The sequence below is a fragment of the Triturus cristatus genome, chromosome 5_1, assembly GCF_964204655.1.
Source record: "Triturus cristatus chromosome 5_1, aTriCri1.1, whole genome shotgun sequence".
Classification (NCBI taxonomy): Eukaryota; Metazoa; Chordata; class Amphibia; order Caudata; family Salamandridae; genus Triturus; species Triturus cristatus.
Window position 1 is genome coordinate 106,827,994 of NC_140587.1, and position 19,900 is coordinate 106,847,893.

The window sequence follows — 19,900 nt, forward strand, 5'->3', positions numbered from 1 at the left end:
AATTGTGACTCCCTGCAATGGAAGCAGGACACATGGGGGATTTGCTGGCCTCTGTGGGTGAAGGAGGTCTTGCAATACCATCAATGTCGCCTCAAAGCACACCTTCTCAGCCAGAACAAAGTGCACCCTTGGGACCAGTCACTCCAAAAGTAAATGTCTTGGCAAGATGAATGACACATGGTCATGATGTATGAATTGTCTGCAAGTCACACCTATGCACTGGCCAACTCAAACAAATCTACACTCACACCCATTGGAACTGTAGGTATCCTCCCACTCTCTGGAGATGCAGTGTCCCTGTAGAGTCCCCTGACCTGGCTGTGAAAATGTGTCTTGTAGATGACAATTGGGGAGATGTAGACATGGTACATAGCAACAAGCACACACAATGTCACCTATACATCATTGACAGTGGACACCTGACAGTGGCTAGAATGAACACACACATAGCTGACACTGTAGCATGGTGTCATTCAAAGAATGTGCAGTTGTGAGCTGCATTTCAATCCCACATCGGTCTGCATTGTACGCAATGTTCATGCAACACATTATTCACTGTCATGGAGACCCCAAACACAATGACTAACCTGGACTGTATCTGAGGAGGCATGCAACTCACAACAGCTGAACTGTAACACACACACCTCTGCCCATCACTGTAATGAGCATTGAAAAGCAAGAGAGCTTCTGTGCCTAATCCCTCTCACTGTGGAGGAATTTGACAAGATAGAAGGCGTTAGCACATACAAAACTCAGCACCAACTTCATTAGCTATGCTAACACCATGACTTGTATGAAAAGAGATGTGAACTAGGAACACAGACAACAAATTAGTGTCTCACATTGGATCTCAGGCATACCATACTGCAACCATGTTGCACAGACACACCAATGTGACACACAGAGGAAAGAGAAGAATCACACAATACATGCCCCAAGGTCGCCACATACCCCAAGTGTAATTGTACGTATGTCATTGTTACAGCACAAATGTGGACAGTGATAATACAGCAGTGTCAGGTATGTAATGGAACCTGAGTGGCAATCTGCATCTACAGACAATTGGTCAATACATGAGCTGGTCATGCACACAGCTTGACGTGCACATCAAAATGCTCCAGGTTGCCATTACAAAGTGCTCCAACAATATCAACCTCTGTCTGTCACAACTTAGGAAAATGCAATGTACAGACTCTCATAATGATGTTCAGTGTCAAATGTCATGTGTGTGAAACATTGAGGTCTGTAAAAACATAACATACATTGTGTGTCTCCTTCAAACACAGGGGATGCTAGGGACACAGCAGGTCCTGAGGAACAGTCCCAGTCCCAGACTCTGCCGGACCCTGAGCTCCCCTTCGTGGATCACTCTCCGTCCTCTTCGGACGACGACCTAGACCGACCTGGCGCCTCTGGCGTGAGTTATCGTGCAGCCCCAGCAGCAGTAACATCAGCACCCCCCTCAACCACTCCTGCCACATCGGACACCAGACAGAGTCCCCATGCCGACACGGACAGGCCCAGGCCCCAGAAGAACAACCGGAACAGGTACACAGGGCCCCCCGGAAGCAAGGGACAACACAACCGGCGCTAACACTCAAGGGGGCCCAGTGTTGGCTGGGCCGGCCATGGCAGGTCCTACCCCTGTGGGTCGGGGTGGTGCGAGGGTGGCCAGGCAGAGGACACAGCCTGACGATGGAGCTGGACTGCATGATGAGCCACACCTGGAACGCATCATAGATGCGTACCAGGAAAGTACCGGAGAGTTTGGACAGGTCTTGGGGATCCTCAATGAACTCAAAGAACAGCAGGCTGCCCATCATGCCCGCTTGGACTCCCACATGGCCCGGGTGGAGTCCAAGTGGGACAAATTGGATGAACTAACAGCAGTGCATAGGGGCATACTGACATGCCTACACCATATCAGCACCAACCTGACCACACCTCCATGTGCGCCCACAACATCTGTTGCCAAAACATCCGCAACAGTCACAGGGAGGGAGGAGGACTCTGGCGGAGAGTCCTCGGCACCGCATCAGCCTACACATGAGGGTCCCCAGAGGAAGAAGAGGGGTCATCCGAAGAAGGGCAATTAAGATGCTGATGGCCATGCATATCCCCCAAGCACCCAACACCTGCTCCTGTTAACATCCTTTGTGTGCAAACCAGTTGGCCTTGTCGACCTACATCTAAATCACCCACTTGACATGGAGGGTTAAAGTTGTGACAATGCACCAAATGACTGTGGATTCTACTATTGGATATTTCAACTACCAAGACTACCAACTCACCTGTGAACTTTGGATTACCATCACATTGTACAACACTGCAAATTCCGTTCACCATCCTTACACATGTTTGTAAATAAATTCACAATCACACAATACTTGCCTCTGTCGTGATTCCTACTTGCTTTGTGCCATGGCGATCATGAGCAGCTAAGGATCACTGTGCATGCAAACTAATACAGCAATGTGAACACAGTTATGTGAGTCATGTGAATGTGGCACATATGAGGGAGACACACCACTAGGACAACACAACACAATCTCACCAGGGCCCCTAACTCCTCGTCAACACTGATGTCAACAGGAAACACAGTGGAATGCACACACACAACACCCATCCGGGATCATTGGCAAGCAGCCCACAGGTACAGGATCCGAATTACTGTTAGATGTGTGGACACACATGGAGCACATCACAAAAGGAAGGGCAGGTTTATTAAATATTCACATTGTGAGAATTCCACAACTGATGCACGTTAACCTAACGTGACAGTGATCAGAAAATGAAACATGTGGTGAACGATGAAAGTCCAGGGGTGTGTAGCACATCATTGGTTGGGACTTGCACTCTGGAACAAGGATCTGTGTCTTGGGGTTCAGACCGCACCACACAGCATCCAAAGTACCCTGTGAAGGACAGACAGAAAACACAATCAAAAACACAGATTTACAGGAGACAACAACAATATACATGCCCAAAACAAAACACTAACTACCCAGACACATCCTAACAATCAGGTAAACACTGTTTGGGAGTACAGACTACCAGAATGGACACATCACAGCAAGCATCCTGACAAGTAGCATACAGCCACACTCAATCGGCAGCAGTGCACCGCCAACATAGGTCATGCCGACACATTACTTTAACAACACATACCTGTATACTGACATTCATGAGAAGAATTTCTGGATCAGCTGGCTTTGAACATCACCATCACCCTCATCATCACTGGCATCATGCCCCAGGCCAGGATCCTCCACGGCTGGCGGAGGTTGGTCATCGTCATCCTGGATCAGAGGCAACCGCTTGCGCACTGCCAGGTTATGTAGCATGCAGCATGCAATGATGATCCTGCACACCTTCGCAGGTGCATATGGGAGGGCCCCTCCTGTCTTGTCCAGGCAGCGGAATCTGCTTTTCAGGAGGCCAAATGTCCGCTCAATCACTCTCCTGGTCCGACCATGTGCCTCATTGTAGCGCATCTCTGCTGGTGTCACAGGGTTCCTGAGGGGTGTCAGAAACCACGGCATGTTGGGGTATCCGGAGTCACCTACAGAGAGACAATTGCACATTAGTTGAGTGTGAAAATAGGGTGCAAATCTACTTTAGCAAACACACACAATGATAAGCAGTCAGTACACACCGACAAGCCAGGAACGCTGGTACTGTATCTGTGCCATCATCGTTGGGATGCGACTACTCCTCATCATGTAGGCGTCGTGCGCTGAGCCCGGGAACCTTGCACACACATGGGAAATGGTCATGTCCGCCAAACAAACGACAAGAGCATTTATAGAGTGGAAATGCTTCCTGTTCTGGTACGTCTGCTCATGTGCCTGCGGTGGTACCAAACCACATGTGTCCCATCGATAGAGCCAATGACATGTGGCATCCTGCCCAGAGCATAGAAGTCCCCCTTGATGTCAGCTAGTTGTTGTGCTTTGGGGAAATGGATGTACTGGTCGAGGAAATGCAACATTGCCTCCAACACATCCCGAAGCACACGGCTGAACATAGTCTGTGACATCCCACCAGCAGTAGCAACAGTGTGCTGGAAAGTACTGGTGGCAAAAAAGTGTAGGGCTGCCATCACCTTAACCTTGGGGGTCAGCGCTGTAGGGTATGTCCAGCCAGGTTGCAGATGTGGGGCCAACTGCTCCGCCAATTCTTCGATCAGTGGCCTGGTGAAGTGGTACCGTCGCATGCAGTCACGTTAACCCATGGTTTCCACGTCCGGGAACGGTCTGTGGACATTTGGTCTCCTGCAGTACAACGGAGAGCAAAGACAGTTTGTCATTCCCCTATCTATGTGCCAATGTACATGACAAATAGCACATGAGACCACATTACAGGACACAAGAACATGATGTGTGTGCTCTGGGTATGGACACACATATCAGATACATGCCCATCATCTGACATCTCAGCACTGCAGGGCCACACAACAAGGTCCCTGTTGTGCTGTGAGCAATCAATGGACTCCGTCACAGTACATCAGTACGAGTGTCACATACCAGACACACACCACAGAGACTAGTGAGGACAGATGTCTACCCCACATCACAGGATCCTGACAGACAGACACAGGGACCTTGTGTCACAACATGGACACCATCATGATGTGGCTTCCCATATGCACAACACAAAGCACACATGACACACACATGTAGTGGCCACTGATTTCATGCCAGCTTACACATGGATGTTTGTGACACACAGACGCAACATCAACTCACATTGACAATAGACAGGGATGTTGTGAACGTTTGACATTGAGCACATTAAATCATCTCTGCATGAAAATGCACACATACTGTGGATGAACATCACATATGTGGCACTGTGTCACCCTGTGAGGCACCTACCATTCCACTGAAGAGTCAGGATGTGTGTCACATGACATACACAATGTACACCGGGAACTGTGTACATGCCTCATGCACTGAAATGTACTGTTGTCAAACACAGTGGTTATGTGTCCAGCCAACAATTGTATCTGTCCCCATGACAACCTGCCCTGCCTGGGAGTGGGTGCCACTAAGTTAAACATACAAAATCACATGTTTATCCACATACTCACACAGGTAATACAGCCTGACATGCACTTTGAGTTACTGTGTCACAGACTTTATTGTTGTTGTGCCCATGGGTCAATGGCAAGCTATGGTGGGTTGCACGCCTTAAACAGTTACTTCTATGGTGACTGACGCGGGTGACCAATGCGAAAGACGCGTTGGCAACCTAGGGATGGAGCCACATGCACGCCTTGCACGCACGCGTTGCACAATGTCTTCAATGGGGACTGACGCGGGTGGACGGAGCCGCATGCACGCCTTGCACAATGTCTTCAATGGGGACTGACACGGGTGGACGGAGCCGCACGCACGACTTCCACGCACGCCTTGCACAATGTCTTCAATAGGAACAGATGCAGATTTGAGCCTGGTACAAATCGGTTTCTTGAAAATCTGTTGGCTGCCTGCAACAATGTTTCAGACTCGTCATTGCAATGCTTTTGAATATTTCAAATGATGCGGATGGCGTGTACGAGGCGTGCAATGCGATGGATTGGCCAGATTCATAGGATGCAAACATGTTGGACCTATCGCTTTTGACACATGGGACTGAATCTGCCTCTGCAGCACAGATATAAGTCTGTCTGTTCACCGGGGAGCTCACTTGACTGCAGTACATGATCAAGATTGACATCTCTGCTACCACTGCTGCTGTCTCTGCATCCTCTGGCTCCAAGAATGGCACGTACTGCGGAGAGGGCCCCAGCCTTCACAGTGGAGGAGACCAAGGCCCTGCTGGACAGCCTCCTTCCACAGTGTAGCAAGTTGTATGGGACACCAGGGAAGCAGGTGAGTGTGCACTCCACATCCATTATTCATTGTGTATGTTGTCTGACTGTCACCAATGAAATTGTGTTTATACCCCCAGGGTGTGTAGGTTCCTGTAGTGGACAGGTACTGTGCATGAAAAGTGCCTTTTCACACGGTTGTAATACTCAGGCAATGTTTCCCTGTTGGAACTTCAGGACAACTGCCAATCACCATATCTGCACTACCTGTGTCCATCATATACCCTTGCGAGAGAGACATGTATATCCAACTGTGTGATGCACAAACATGTGGCATGTGTGGTAAAGGACTTTTTCTTTCCTTGTCATCCTCACAGGTTGATGCCCACCAGAATTAGGAGATCTGGCTGACCATTGCCCGGGCTGTTCATTCTGTGGGGGCCCACAGACGCCGCATCCACTCCTGCCAGAAGAGGTGGCAGGACCTTCATGGCTGGACCCGGAGGATTTCCAGAGTCCAGCTGAAGCTGTCGCCTCCTCGCAGAAGGGTCGGACGATGGACACTGACCCCCCACATGCTCAAGATTCTGGCGGTGGTCTTCCCGGACCTGGATGGGCAGTTAAAGGCCACACAGCAGCAAGGAGGGGGTAAGTGCATGCATTCTCTGTGTCCAATGTCTCACATGCTCTTTGCACTCCCACATCCTGGTTTCACTTCCACAGATCTCCTGTCTGATTGTACAGGAGTCGTGTGGCAAAAATAGGTTATGTCCCATTCTCATCTGATACACAGGTGTGCCCCTTTCAGTCTGTGACTTGTGTAACTTGGGTTGTGTGTTCCTGCTGTTGTACAAATTTAACGTTGTGAACAGCATCTGCGACTGGTGCATTGTTTGGTCTTCATGAGTGAGGCACAAGATTTCCATGTGTCTGCACATTGCCAGAAAAAAAGACATGTACTCTGTGTGGGCAATTGATATGTGTTCCAGTTGATGTTTTGGCACACCATATGTGCCAGGGGTATTTGACACACAGCCATGTAGCAGCAACGACAATTTATGGGCATCAGAATAATGTACATCATGTGTTTCACACATGCATGGACACATGCCTGGTGTCCAGGGTAATCCCATGTTGCACATGTTCCTGGATAGATATGCCTACTCCGGACATGAAGTACACTCTGTTCTTCTACTCCTGTGTGTCAGCCTAACATTAGTGCATTGTGAAGTGTGCTATATGGTGTCTGCTTCGGTGTCATTGTGAGGTGGCCCAGCCTCTTAGAATCCTGTGGTGTTGGTCATTTTGGTTTGTGCAGCTAGCTGGGGTGTGGCCAATGGATCATCACAATGGGTTCATGCATAGGTGTGGAATCACTTGACGGTGCATAATGTTGTATTGCACATCACAGTGCAGGCAGTCTCAATTCATTCTCATCATGCTGTGATGTCATCATGCTTACAGATTGGTGCTTGCAGTCAGTCATCTGTTGCATTTTTTATTACGTGTGCTCATCAGATGCCTGAAGATGTGGTTAGTATTGGGTGTGCCTGTGCACTTGACATCTGCAGGGCTTAAATTCTCATACATGTTAATGGTTGTGACACAGTGCAGTGTGTTTAAATTTGGATGCACTGCCCCTGAGACTGAAGCCAGTGCTGGCTGCTTAGCCATACTGGGCCGTAGCATGGTATCCCACTTGCTGATGTGTATCCCACAGTGATATCAGTTGTACAGCATGCACTCTATTGTGGCCTTGACCATCAAAACATGTGCACATCATGGTGTTTTGTGAGTGAAGCATATCCATTTTAGTGACAATGAATTTGGCCATCCCTTTGCATGACACATATACTGAGTCAGTGGCAGGAGATGGCATGTGTTAGTCCTGGCAGATTAAAATCATGAGTCTTGCAGTTCTGAGATATGTCCATGTGGTGCTTGTGCACAAATATGAGAAGTGGCATACAACATGCCCCAGACAGATGGGTCCATGGAGGGGCAGGATATGAGGGGCATGGTTGACTGACATGTGTCATTTCCCAAAAATGTCTCCACTTTTCGCAATATCTGGCACTTGATGCCAAGGCGTACTTTGTGATGTGCTGTACTGACTGTGATGTGTCAGGTGAAACAGGTGACTGATGTGGATCTGTTTATCCCGATTGACTGTGGATACATCTACCGCTACTGGAGGAGACAGTCTATTGACCAAGAGGAGCCTCAGAGCCAGACTGGGTCAGCTTCAGAGGATTTTGAGGGACCCAGTGGCACTGAGGGTGAGGGGAGCCACACAGAGGAGACCTCAGCTACAAACACCTCTGCTGAGGAACACAGCATCTCCAGTGAGGATTCCCTTGTGGAGGCGGGTGTCAGCAGACCCCAGACAACACCTAGCGAGTCTGTCCTCACCACCACCACCACCATCTCCACCCTCCCAGATGTCCGTGGAGGCCCCCGTGTGAGGTAACAGGTCTCCTTTGGTCCAGGCACCGCACCCCCGCCCCTGTCTCCCCTGCTGCCCTGAGTGTGGAGTCTGTGGACTTACTGAAGCAGCTCCATGTAGGGCAGACTGCGATGCTGAGCGTTCTCCATTCCCACACCACTCTGTGGACTAAACTGGTGTCCTTCATGGAGGGCATCTCATCCAACATGTCTGCCCTACATCGGACCATTCAGTCCATGGCCTCCACACAGACAGCAGCAGTATCCCTCCTCCAACAGTCCCTCACCCCTCCTACCTCTGCCACACCCACAGCCCCCACTACCCTACCTGTCCAATGCACACACACACCAGCACCGGCACGCACCACAACAGACCCAGGCAGCACGCAATCATGCAAGTCAAAATCAAAATCCGCAGGCACGCACACTCCAGGGACTGATGACACACACACAGGGGATGGGTCACAGACGCACAAACAGGCATCCACGAGCACTCTACAGACCTCAGATGCTTCTCCCTCCAAAAGCACTTCCTCTGCCTCACCTGCACCCCCCCCCTTCCAAGTAGCTCTTCCTCTGTGACCTTGGCCTCTTCCCCACCGATCCAGCTGCACAAGGGGAAGAGGAAGTTACCACGCACAAGGGCGAGTTCCCCTGCCACACAGACACCCACCCCCAGGAGCCCGGACACTGAGGCCCCCATCCACAAGTTCCCCCAGATCAGGAAGAGCAAGACCCCCCCAATCCCGCAGCTCAAAGTCACAGTCTGCATCCTGCAGCCCCCAGGCCACCACTCCACAGGTCCCCCACCACACCCTGCCCCTGGTTCCCCCACACACCGATACCGCATCCCCAAAATGCTTAGGCCATCCCCTCCTACCACATGCACTTCCACCCCCACCTCACATGCTCAGCCTGTTCCTGCCACTGATGTGGGGACCGTGTCCCCCCCTCTGTCCTGCCAACCTCACCTGAGCCCCATGACACTCCCTTGGAGCTTTGCACTGCAATGGAGGCCCTGTCCCAATCATCTGACCTCCCCACTGCATTGCTGCCAGTAACAACCCCATCTGACTTGGGCCCTGCATTCGTGTCAGCACACACCCCATTGGACTTGGGCCCTGCCGTGGTGACGACACCAACTGTGTCAGACACCTCTGATGCAGTTGCCAGTGACACTCCTGCACCCACCAATCTTCCCCTGCCTCATTCTGCTGTCCCCTGATCCTGTTACTGCGGTGCCTGGCCTGCCTTTGTGTATGCCCTTCCAAGGGGAGATGTCCCCTGCCCGTAGCAGTGCAGTCAAGCCATGGTTGACGACTTGTCACATCTCACCCTGTGAGGACTCCAGAAATGGACTGGCCATTGGCCTCTTGACATTGTGGCTAAACGGTTTCAAAGAGTTATGTTCCCAATAAAGTCAATTGTTATCCAGTGTTGTTGCATCAAATGTACATGATGTTGATGATGAGTGTCATGGACTTGCTACTGTACAGGTGTTTTAAAGGTATAACAGAATATTTTTTGATGGGATGTACTCCATGTGGTCCCTGAAATCTGTGTACTTTTCAGATATGTATCCATGACATCCTCAGCTGCAATTTCAGGGTGTGATGTTGGCTACATGTTGTAGGCCAGATTTTCTCTTTGGGGTTGCAACTTCGCATCTTTAGCATACACTGTAGCACATAGGTTGTGCTTACATTTGGGCACATGGAAAGATTCCCTGACTTGGACAATCTCCACTGGACAGGCATGTTTGTGCATCCATGTTACACAAGTCATCTGTGTCATCAGTCCAACTTGGTGTACATGTGTATTGCATATGTGCAGATGACTGAGGGAGGACTCCCGTACACAAGCTTCTGTGACATAGCTTTTCTTGAGTTGTAATAGTTGGATCACTGTGCAAGTGTTGTGCTGGCGTGACAGAAGCCTGCACAGACTACATTTGGCACAGCTGACCTTCCCCAGGAGTGCAGTACCCTCATGGCATTGTGTCATTCCATGACATTGCCTGGGCACATGGTGTGTGTTGTGTGAGCATGTCTGTATGTGTTCACTTCACGTTTTTGGATGCAGCCTGTGTTACAGACAGATGTACCTGTTTTGTGGACTTGCAGACTTGGCCTGTGTTCATCTAACTTCTTTGCCCTGCCTTTTGTGGGATGTAGGTACATGACAAACTACTGCTCATAAGGCTGGCATCCCTGGCTGTTTCAGTAGTAAATTCCAGGGATGTTGTCCAACGCACGTGGGACACATTCTGGATTACCATTGGCACTTATGTGTTACCAACATCATGTTGTTTTTCCTTTGTGATATCTGTCATTGACAAGCTCACTTGTGTGTGTGTGTGTGAGACTACTCCCTATCATCAGGGTCATTGCTGCTATGTTGTAAGGTGTCGACCTTTGTGCGTTGTGGCTCTCCTTTGGTTCAACATTGGTGTAGGTGTGTGGCAGGGTTCCGAATTAATTGTGTAGTTTTCACGTAATGTCGATGTGCCGCATGCTGTGCAGTGTGGCAGACCTTCACAGGTGTTGTTGTCAGCCCATGTGTGAGGATTTGTGGGTACCTTGGATGCCCACCCGGGATTGTCATGTGTGCACGAGCAATATCACTAGTCCCTGTGTGCCTAGCTGATGCACAATGGGAGTTGTTTCATGTCTAGTCAATCATGTCTAGGCCCATGACTACTTTTTGCCCATTGTTTGCAGGCCATGGCCAGTGATTTGTGTTTATGGAGGTGTGATGTGAGTTTGTGATCCCGGATACATGACGCAGGACGCACATCTGACTGTTCTACACAGTATGGGGAAAAACTTGCTTTATCGTAACAGTGGGATTGGCCTACAGGCTAATGTCACCACAAATTAGGGTACTAAAGGGTAGTGCTGTGTTGGGTCTGTCTCATGCTGTGTTGGTTGCTGTTCCACCCACCTTGTGTCACATGAATCCTTTGTGATCCCGCTCACCTGACAATGCCTGCTTGCCCCCCAAAGGTGTGCCCAGTCAAAGATTTACTTTTGTATGGCACTGTGTACACATGTGTGTCATTGTAGTTCAGCTCACCGTCATGTGTTGTGCACTAGCCTGGGGACACTGTGACACACACATGTGTTGTGTATGATATGCAGTGTGTGGCTGCCTGTCTGTGTTTGTGCATCTGCGCCTCTGCATTGGTGTGGCTTTAGCGTTCCATTGGGGGGATGTTGTTTGAAGTTTGTCCCTAGTGTCCAATGGTTCTTGTAGCTCATCATCCTGCACATTGATCATGTTTGGTATGTCCCATTGCTGCCATGGTATGTGACTTTGTCACCTAACATTGACAGTCTCCACAGGATTCCGCAGTTTGTGTGTCTGTTTGTAGAGATATGTGTGTATGCATCATGATGCTCACTTTTCACACAGTCTAATTGTACACTGTTGGTATTGTCAGGGGTCATGGCCAATGCATGTCTGCACATGAAAGTTCTTGTTATACACAGCATTCTTTGCCTCTCATATCTATGTTTGTAAGTGACACAACCACAACATTGCCACTATGTTGGTTGCAGTAGTCACAAGTGCCTGTCTGGTTATGCCGCTCTTGTTATGTCCACACTCACCTTTTGGTCACTTTAGTGATGGGGGGTTTGTACCCCATTACCACATTGATCTGACAATGCTGGTTTTCTGGACCCCACACTCACTTTTTGTGACTTTTGGGCAGGCATGTGATGTGAGTCACATTGTATGTTCACTGTCTGGATCTGGCTTGTGGCCATTTTGCACACACAAACATATGATCTTGCCAAGATGTTAAGGGGATGGTTTGCTTGATCAACCTATGAGTGGGTAGGGGAGTGGTGCAGGACATACAGCCCCCTATGAGTGGGGAGGAAAGTGGTGCAGGACATACAGCCCCCTATGAGTGGGGAGGGGAGTGGTGCAGGGCATAATCCCCCTATGAGTTGTGGGCAGTGGTGCAGGACATACAGCCCCCTATGAGTGGGGAGGGGAGTGGTGCAGGGCGTAATCTCCCTATGAGTTGTGGGTAGTGGTGCAGGACATACAGCCCCCTTATGAGTGGGGAGGGGAGTGGTCCAGGACATACAGCCCCCTATGAGTGGGGAGGGGAGTGGTGCAGGACATAATCCCCCTATGAGTTGTGGGTAGTAGTGCAGGACATACAGCCCCCTATGAGTGGGGAGGGGAGTGGTGCAGGACATACAGCCCCCTATGAGTTGTGGGTAGTGGTGCAGGACATACAGCCCCCTATGAGTGGGGAGGGGAGTTGTGCAGGACATACAGCCGCCTATGAGTGGGGAGGGGAGTGGTGCAGGACATACAGCCCCCTATGCGTGGGAAGTGGTGCAGGACATACAGCCCCCTATTAGTGGGGAGGGGAGTGGTGCAGGGCATAATCCCCCTATGAGTTGTGGGTAGTGGTACAGGACATACAGCCCCCTATGAGTGCGGAGGGAAGTGGTGCAGGGCATAATCCCCCTATGAGTTGTGGGTAGTGGTGCAGGACATACAGCCCCCTATGAGTGGGGAGGAGAGTGGTGCAGGACATACAACCCCCTATGAGTGAGGAGGGGAGTGGTGCAGGACATACAGCCCCCTATGAGTGGGGAAGGGAGTGGTGCAGGGCATAATTCCCCTATGAGTTGTGGGTAGTGGTGCAGGACATACAGCCCTCTATGAGTGGGGAGGGGAGTGGTGCAGGACATACAGCCCCCTATGAGTGGGGAGGGGAGTGGTGCAGGACATACAGCCCCCTATGAGTGGGGAGGGGAGTGGTGATGGGCACCCCCTAGGTGTGGTGACTGCTGCTAGTGGGGACCATGCTACCCCTGTTGTTTTGCTGTTGCTGGTGGAAGGGATTTCACCCCCTATGTGTGTGTAGCATTTCGCGTGTTCGTGATGTTAATTTGTGGGGGTGTCTGACTGACCGTCTGCGTTTTGCGCGTCTGTTCCTGATCCAGTCATTGATGTACAGTACTGGGATGACCTGCGCGATGGGATTCATTGTTGGTTCAGCTCGTACTTGCTGCTCGTTGCTCCCTCTCTTTTACACGTTGAGAATTGGTCCGTCTCGTAGCCGTGGATCGTTTTGAGACGCGAATTGGACCTGATATGCAGCTCTCCCGGATTCTGTGACGTGCTGCTAGTGGCGACCCATCTGGCGCGTGGGATTTGCGCATCGTACTTGTCCGGCCGGAAACTGCTGTGGGAACTGCTTCCGGGCGACTCGAATCAGCATTCGGAGGTACGGCTCGTACTGGAAATGCTGCTGGAATCGCAGCCTATGTGTCGGACGGAATTGTGTCAGTTATGCGCATCGTACTTCATTGCCCGGACAGACCGGCTCCCGGGACGAGTCGGTCGCAAGGTAAGGGTACGGACAGCTCTCGGAGGGCTGTCCGACCCGGATCGGAATCGACCCCAGAGAGTGAAAATCGGGGCAAACGAGTTTATCTGTGCTAGCAGGATAGAAAGGCCCTCATTACAAGTTCATGGCTAAATGCCAATCACTTCACAAGAAACTCTGTGAGCACAACACCTAGAGCCACTAACATACTTGATAAAAAAGGAAGCTCTCTTTTTTGACTCTTTTCACACTAATCATCTAAATCATTTCCATATGATACATTTAATATGCACCTCATTTGGTTTTGTGCGGAACAGCACCTTTTCAGGAGAGCAGGAACCTGCTTGTCTCCATCCATTTCAAAACTTTAAATAAGACTCATACCGTTTAGACTGTTGTATTTTCTCTTATTTACCAGAAATTGACAGTACACGATATAAGTTAGTATCTTATATCTTAACTTTGAAAGATACATTGCAGCAATCAAGTCTGTACACGAGGAATACATGCAATCACACACGCACTCACATTGCATGCCCACACAGATGCAAACACAAACATGAGCACAGAGAACTGCTTTGGAAGTTAAGGGCACACACACATACACTCACACAAACAAAACAAAAACATACAGGTGCCCAAACACATGCACATCCACATAATGCATGCCCTCACAAATGCACCCACAAACATGCACACATGCAAACACACAAACTTGCCATGAAAGACAAAGCACACGCACCGAAGCTTACAGAAACAAGCAAAGGCAGGTGTTTGCAGCCCTGCCAAGTGCCACGCATCACGCGTGATCCTAACGCATTTGAAGGCAAGTCCCCGCATCACCGCATTAAAAATAATCATCACGCATTATAGCGCTTCCTCAGTGTCAAGCAGGAGCACTGCAATATAGTAATTCGCAGTGACTGTCTGAGCAAATCTCGAAGTGCTGGTTCGTGCAGCTCGCGGCTTGGGGCAGACTCAGCTGTGCTCCGCTCTGGATACATTTGACCTGGTCCCAACATTCTGATTCACGTGACCCAACGTCATGAGAATGACTGTAAGGATTTATCCAAAGACTGTGCAGCCACGAGGGGACACGTAAAGGCAGGCCATAAGCGGGCAAGCTGACGACACTGACCTGAGGAGTTCGAGGTACTCACTGTTTTATGCTCAGCCCTCTTTCCTTCAGGTCAGATGACTGTTCTGACTGAGAGCCGTGACGCAGCGGCAGCCGAGCCCGCACAACAACTAACTGTGCAGCAGGGACAGTGGTTCAGTGTAGCCCCTAAGGTAATCAATGTCAGGGACAGTTCAGTTTACATTTCACATTTAACTAAATATTGTATTACATTGAATGCGGACAGCAGCAGCTTTCACCATTCCACAAGTGTCCTGGGCTCCAGTGTGGCACTTAAATCCACATTATCTTTACACAAAAGGAGTATTCTCACCCATTCCCCAAAGCTCTAATAAATTACACTAAATTATAGAAAAGAGTAATGACAAACACCAGCAAGCATCAGTCGAGGGGAGGTGAGACGCGAGAGTGTAAATATGGGAACGAGGCTAGGGATCCTTAGTTCCTACAAGTTTATTATTTTATTTACCCCAACAAACACGAATAAAGGAACTATGAATGATGTCACTATTACACGTAAGATTGACATTTAACCAACGGGAGGGTTCTTGTTTAGGTTATCAAGGGATGCTTTGTGATAAAGTTACACCAGTGCAAAAACAACATAGCATCCATTTCCATCACTGGCAAAAAGCATGTGCACCAATGCCCTTCTGGCGCTGCCGTACTGCCCTACCCAAAAAAAAAGCAAAGTATTATTCGAAGGCGGCCACAATCTTTAATATGTTACAAGTTCCGTTTGCATAACGCGCCTGCCTGTTGCAGCAAAAAATGTCTGCTTCGTGTGAGTGCATGTAAATCAGAGCCACTTCTCCCAGCTTTGGTCGTGCAGGCAGCATTTCCTCCTCCAATTATCTTCTCTCTGTAATAGAGCAGCCGCCTACAAGCAGCTCAGCTGTATAAGCTGTGAGTTCGTTCTTGTCTATTTCGCATGTATCAATTGTGTTGCGCAAAATACTACTTTTGGTAAGTGGGCTGAATGTAACAATTGAGTTGACACTACTATACTGCAATATTTTTGATCGCTTACAAAGCGATGGAAACTCAATCTGAGCAAAAAGTGGACTTCTTGAACTAGCGTTGGAATAGAATTTTTCATGAATTAGGTACAAATTATTTAAAGGGCACAAAAACTGCGAGTTTGAGTAAGAATGTAAGTGAACACAGGCACAGTGAATGAGTAGAAGTGTTTAATTGTAATGCAGGGTGACAGGCCATAGATCCTTTGCATAATAGCTTCCGCTCAACATTCCAAACTAAAGCTGGGATACAAATTGACCTTTCATACAACTGTGAATATTGTGTACGACTATGCTTATGACTCTGGTACTGTTTCTCATACTATACAAGTTTATAATTCCTTTTTGTTGTATGTAAGTTCTTCTTTGTGACTGTTACTTAACCTATGCATTTTTGTGTGCATCACTATGCTACTATCCCTGAAATTGTGATAGTCGGGTATTCTCACTGGGCGTCATAATTTAATGTCTGTCAGGGGCCCGTAGAGGTTCTCACTGCTCAAATGGGAGTAATTTCTGATATTTACATGTTTTTCATGTTTTCATTGATTGATTTTGCGCGCATAGTCATTGAATTGTCACTCATAATTACACTAAAATTATGAAAATGTCACACATAGCAATCTGAAACCTTGCCAGCTATGTGCTTGAACTAAAGTAAGTATATACAAACATGTGTGCCCTCCACAGCTCACGATGAAAGTGGCACAAAGGCATACATGATGTTTCTCAGACACACAATACATATTAGCGCACATAAACTCGAATAACATTTCAATAAAGATTTTACTGTAAATCACTTTTTAATCGTGCTTTCTAAAAGAACTCTGCATCTGCGAACGTAATTGTTTAGCCAGCAGTTGGAAATGGCCCAGAAAAGAATTGTAATATGAGCTAATTTCAGAACCATTAATTATTTTCTCTCCTGTCTCCAAGACGTAACGTAAGGGATTCAATGTATGTTTAAGAATAACCTAACTGCAATGCGTGCGTTTCTATCTGCAGCTCTGCTCGGCGCGCAGCTCCTTCTGCCTGCTGGAGCCGAGGTTCCTCTCTCCTGGGGTGGGCGGGGCTGCTGGGGGCTCGTCCGAGCTGCCCAATAGGCAGGACGTCCGGAGAATTCCGAAGAGCAGGGGATACCAGATCTCGAGGGGATACCAGATATTACACAACACCGGCACTGAAAAGTAAGTAAGTAAGTGTTTGAAGTGCTGCATTAGTGTTTTACAAATTGACTCTGAGTTAAGACTGGCTGCTTCTGTTCTAAGCTACATGAGGTTTAATTTAGTGACTTTGTAGTTGTTGATTGATACAGTTTTACATCTCAATCAAACAATAACCTAATTTTTATATCGTTGTACCCAGAGCCAAGGGACATCCCAGGAAAATCCCTGATAGCATCTTTGTGTGGAAATGAAATGACCCAAATTAGCAAAGAAGTACGTTCCATCTTATCATTAATCTGTTGCCAGGTGTACTCTGGAAAGAGACTCTGTCATGCATCACACAGGATGGGAATTTTAGACATGCTGATCTTTATGGAGTGCAATTTAGAGCACATTCAGCTTATTGGCTGGAATTTGAAGAACGTATCAGGTGAATCTGCTACTACATTCAGATTGCTGTACTGGCATTTTAATGGTTTTCACCACTGCATGCAATATTAATTGAGACCCCCCCATCCTGGCAAGGAACATTTAAGTATTTTAATCTATGAAGGATTCAATGCTGGATGACAAAAACTGAATCACATATTGAACATATACTACTGCTATCAAGACCTTATTTTTGCAATCAATGTAACCGAAACTGAGCTGTTCAGAACTGCTTAGTGATGTAATATTTCATTGAAGTTCGTGAGTTTATCATATAAAGTATGAGGAAATAATCTCTACTTCTAAATCAGATAAAGGCAATTCTAGATAAATGTTTATGGATGAAAGAGGCGTGTACCAAGTTGTATCAAGTGCTCAACTGAGGAGCTCACAAGATGTAGGTATGCAGAGAATAGCATGCTAAGGCCCCGCTCTGTGGGAACCTGAACGGCTCTTATCAAGATAGATATGGGCTAAATACCCATCTCTTGACTAAAGGAATTATTGAATATAACTTGAACAAGTCACACTTATGTTGCTGTTGTACTTGAAATGAAAAGAAAAGAATGTAAAAACATAAGAATAAATATATTAGGTCTATCTGGTATTGCCATCTTAGAGAGAGGGATCAAGTAGAAGCGCAGAAAAAACACAGAAAAGAATTAAAGTATTACTGCTATTGCTGTGACTGCCCTGAAGAAGACCTTCTGGGTTGAAACGCGTTGGCTACGGTTGTTTTTAAGAAGATTTTTTCAATAAAGAAACCAAGACAAAAGAGCCTGCTGAAGTCCTGTGCCTCTTTTCACATTGCTTATATCAGCAAATTAAACTAATTTTTTAACTTATTGGAGTGCTGAATCACTGTTTTTGTTGTATATTCATAGGATTCATTTCCTAGGAGGTTTAAGGGCTATTGAGCCTCGGATTCCTTGCACCTATAGATACTGCAAAAATAGTAACCTTTGACATTAAGATAGGTGCATTGATAATTACCCCATACCCCTTGTTTGTTTTTTTGTATGCAGAAAATAGGTATGGCTGGGGGTTGTCGATGTCCATAACAAAGTCAAGGCTTGCAGATATCCACAAATGTCAGCAACATACATATTGGAAATACCTTTTTATGGTATCATTAAAGGTGGTCCATCAAGGTAAATGAAGGATGGGTAAAGCCGCCATATACTCTTTGTAAGTCATGGTAAGGAGTAATCCATCAAGGAAGGTAAGATTTGAGAGTCGAAATACCCAAAGCCAAATTGATTTGAGGTTACCCACTTCATTTACGTGTTGAGAAATTATAAATGTCATTAAAAGTAGTGGCAAGATATTCCTTTCAGTGATGTATTACTTTGTCTTTAGTCTGGGTTGTTTCTCATTAAGTTCAACCTGTTGCTTTTATCTCTTTTGACACAGCTGTGGTATATTCACAGAGGCAAACCTTTACGACCCTGCGATATTCTGTTGCAACGGGATGGAGGGCCAATACGTCAGTATCCTTATGCCGTACAAAACTGAGTACCTTACACTGTGTGAAGTAGAGGTTTATGCGGTGAAGGAACAGAAGTAAAACAACACTTTGGAAAGTTTGCATAAGGAGCCAAGATACTCTGATATCTGATCTGCCTGGTTGCACCATGGACTAGGAAATTATCTTCTCCCTCTGTATGTCCTTCTCTCCTGCATGCTTGTTGTAACAGCTGGTTCATTTAATGTGTGAAAAACCTGGAGTTTGGTCTCTTCTTTTAAGCAGCCAGTCTAATCCCTTTTCAGGTTTCTATGTATTTTTCTGTATTCTAATAAAAATGCCTGTGATTTATTGTACAATATGATTATAGTCATTGTTAAAATTCCCTTATTTAGTGACACAATGTTTTGGAGGGCATTGGACTGGGGCTAAGAGAAAGATCATTGGCAGACAAATGGTTTGTTCTAGTGTGCCTATGCATGTAAATACTGAATCACTCAACTGCTTTATGCATGTGCAGCATCTAGAAATGCTGTTTATCGCATTAAAGCGTGCCCTATTGGCTAAGCCAGTGCTGTGAAAATAAGTATCACAATATGATGTTTTTCTGTATAGGAATCATACAGAAGACAGAGAACTGAATGTGACAAGCAGCATGATAACTGAGTATACTTACAGATGTAACATAATACCTCAGAATTTCCAGTTGAAGGAAGAACTTCCTATGGAGTGGAATGACAACCAAACAGCCAATCGAATTTATAATACTTCGATAAGTGGAGCATAAGCCCAATGCATGTATATTTAAAGAATTGGTAGCAATACATCACAGAAAGCTGTGATATCAAACCATATCTAAATAAAAACTAAAGGATAAAAATAAGAGAGAAAAAAAAACATTTCGAATTTTGCCGTAGCAGTAGCATAACATTTGAGCACCTTACAGCTGAACCTGACTACATAGCCAGTCAAAAATCTTTATTTCGGCCACTAAGACCATGAAAGCACATAAAAAGAATAATACAATATATACAACTTCTGTAAACATGCTTTAAAATATCTTA

General features: G+C 47.2%; 1 protein-coding gene across 1 annotated transcript in view; it reads left to right on the forward strand.

Moving 5' to 3' along the window:
- Positions 1–19,197, forward strand: part of LOC146830330 (uncharacterized) — a 75,247-nt gene extending 56,050 nt beyond the window's left edge. The window contains exons 2-3 of the mRNA XM_085604536.1: positions 16,782–16,963; positions 18,785–19,197. Coding sequence (XP_085460662.1) covers positions 16,782–16,963; positions 18,785–18,938 — 336 coding nt within the window. The 3' untranslated portion in view covers positions 18,939–19,197. The remainder of the gene's footprint in view (positions 1–16,781; positions 16,964–18,784) is intronic.
- Positions 19,198–19,900: the final 703 nt, after the last annotated feature.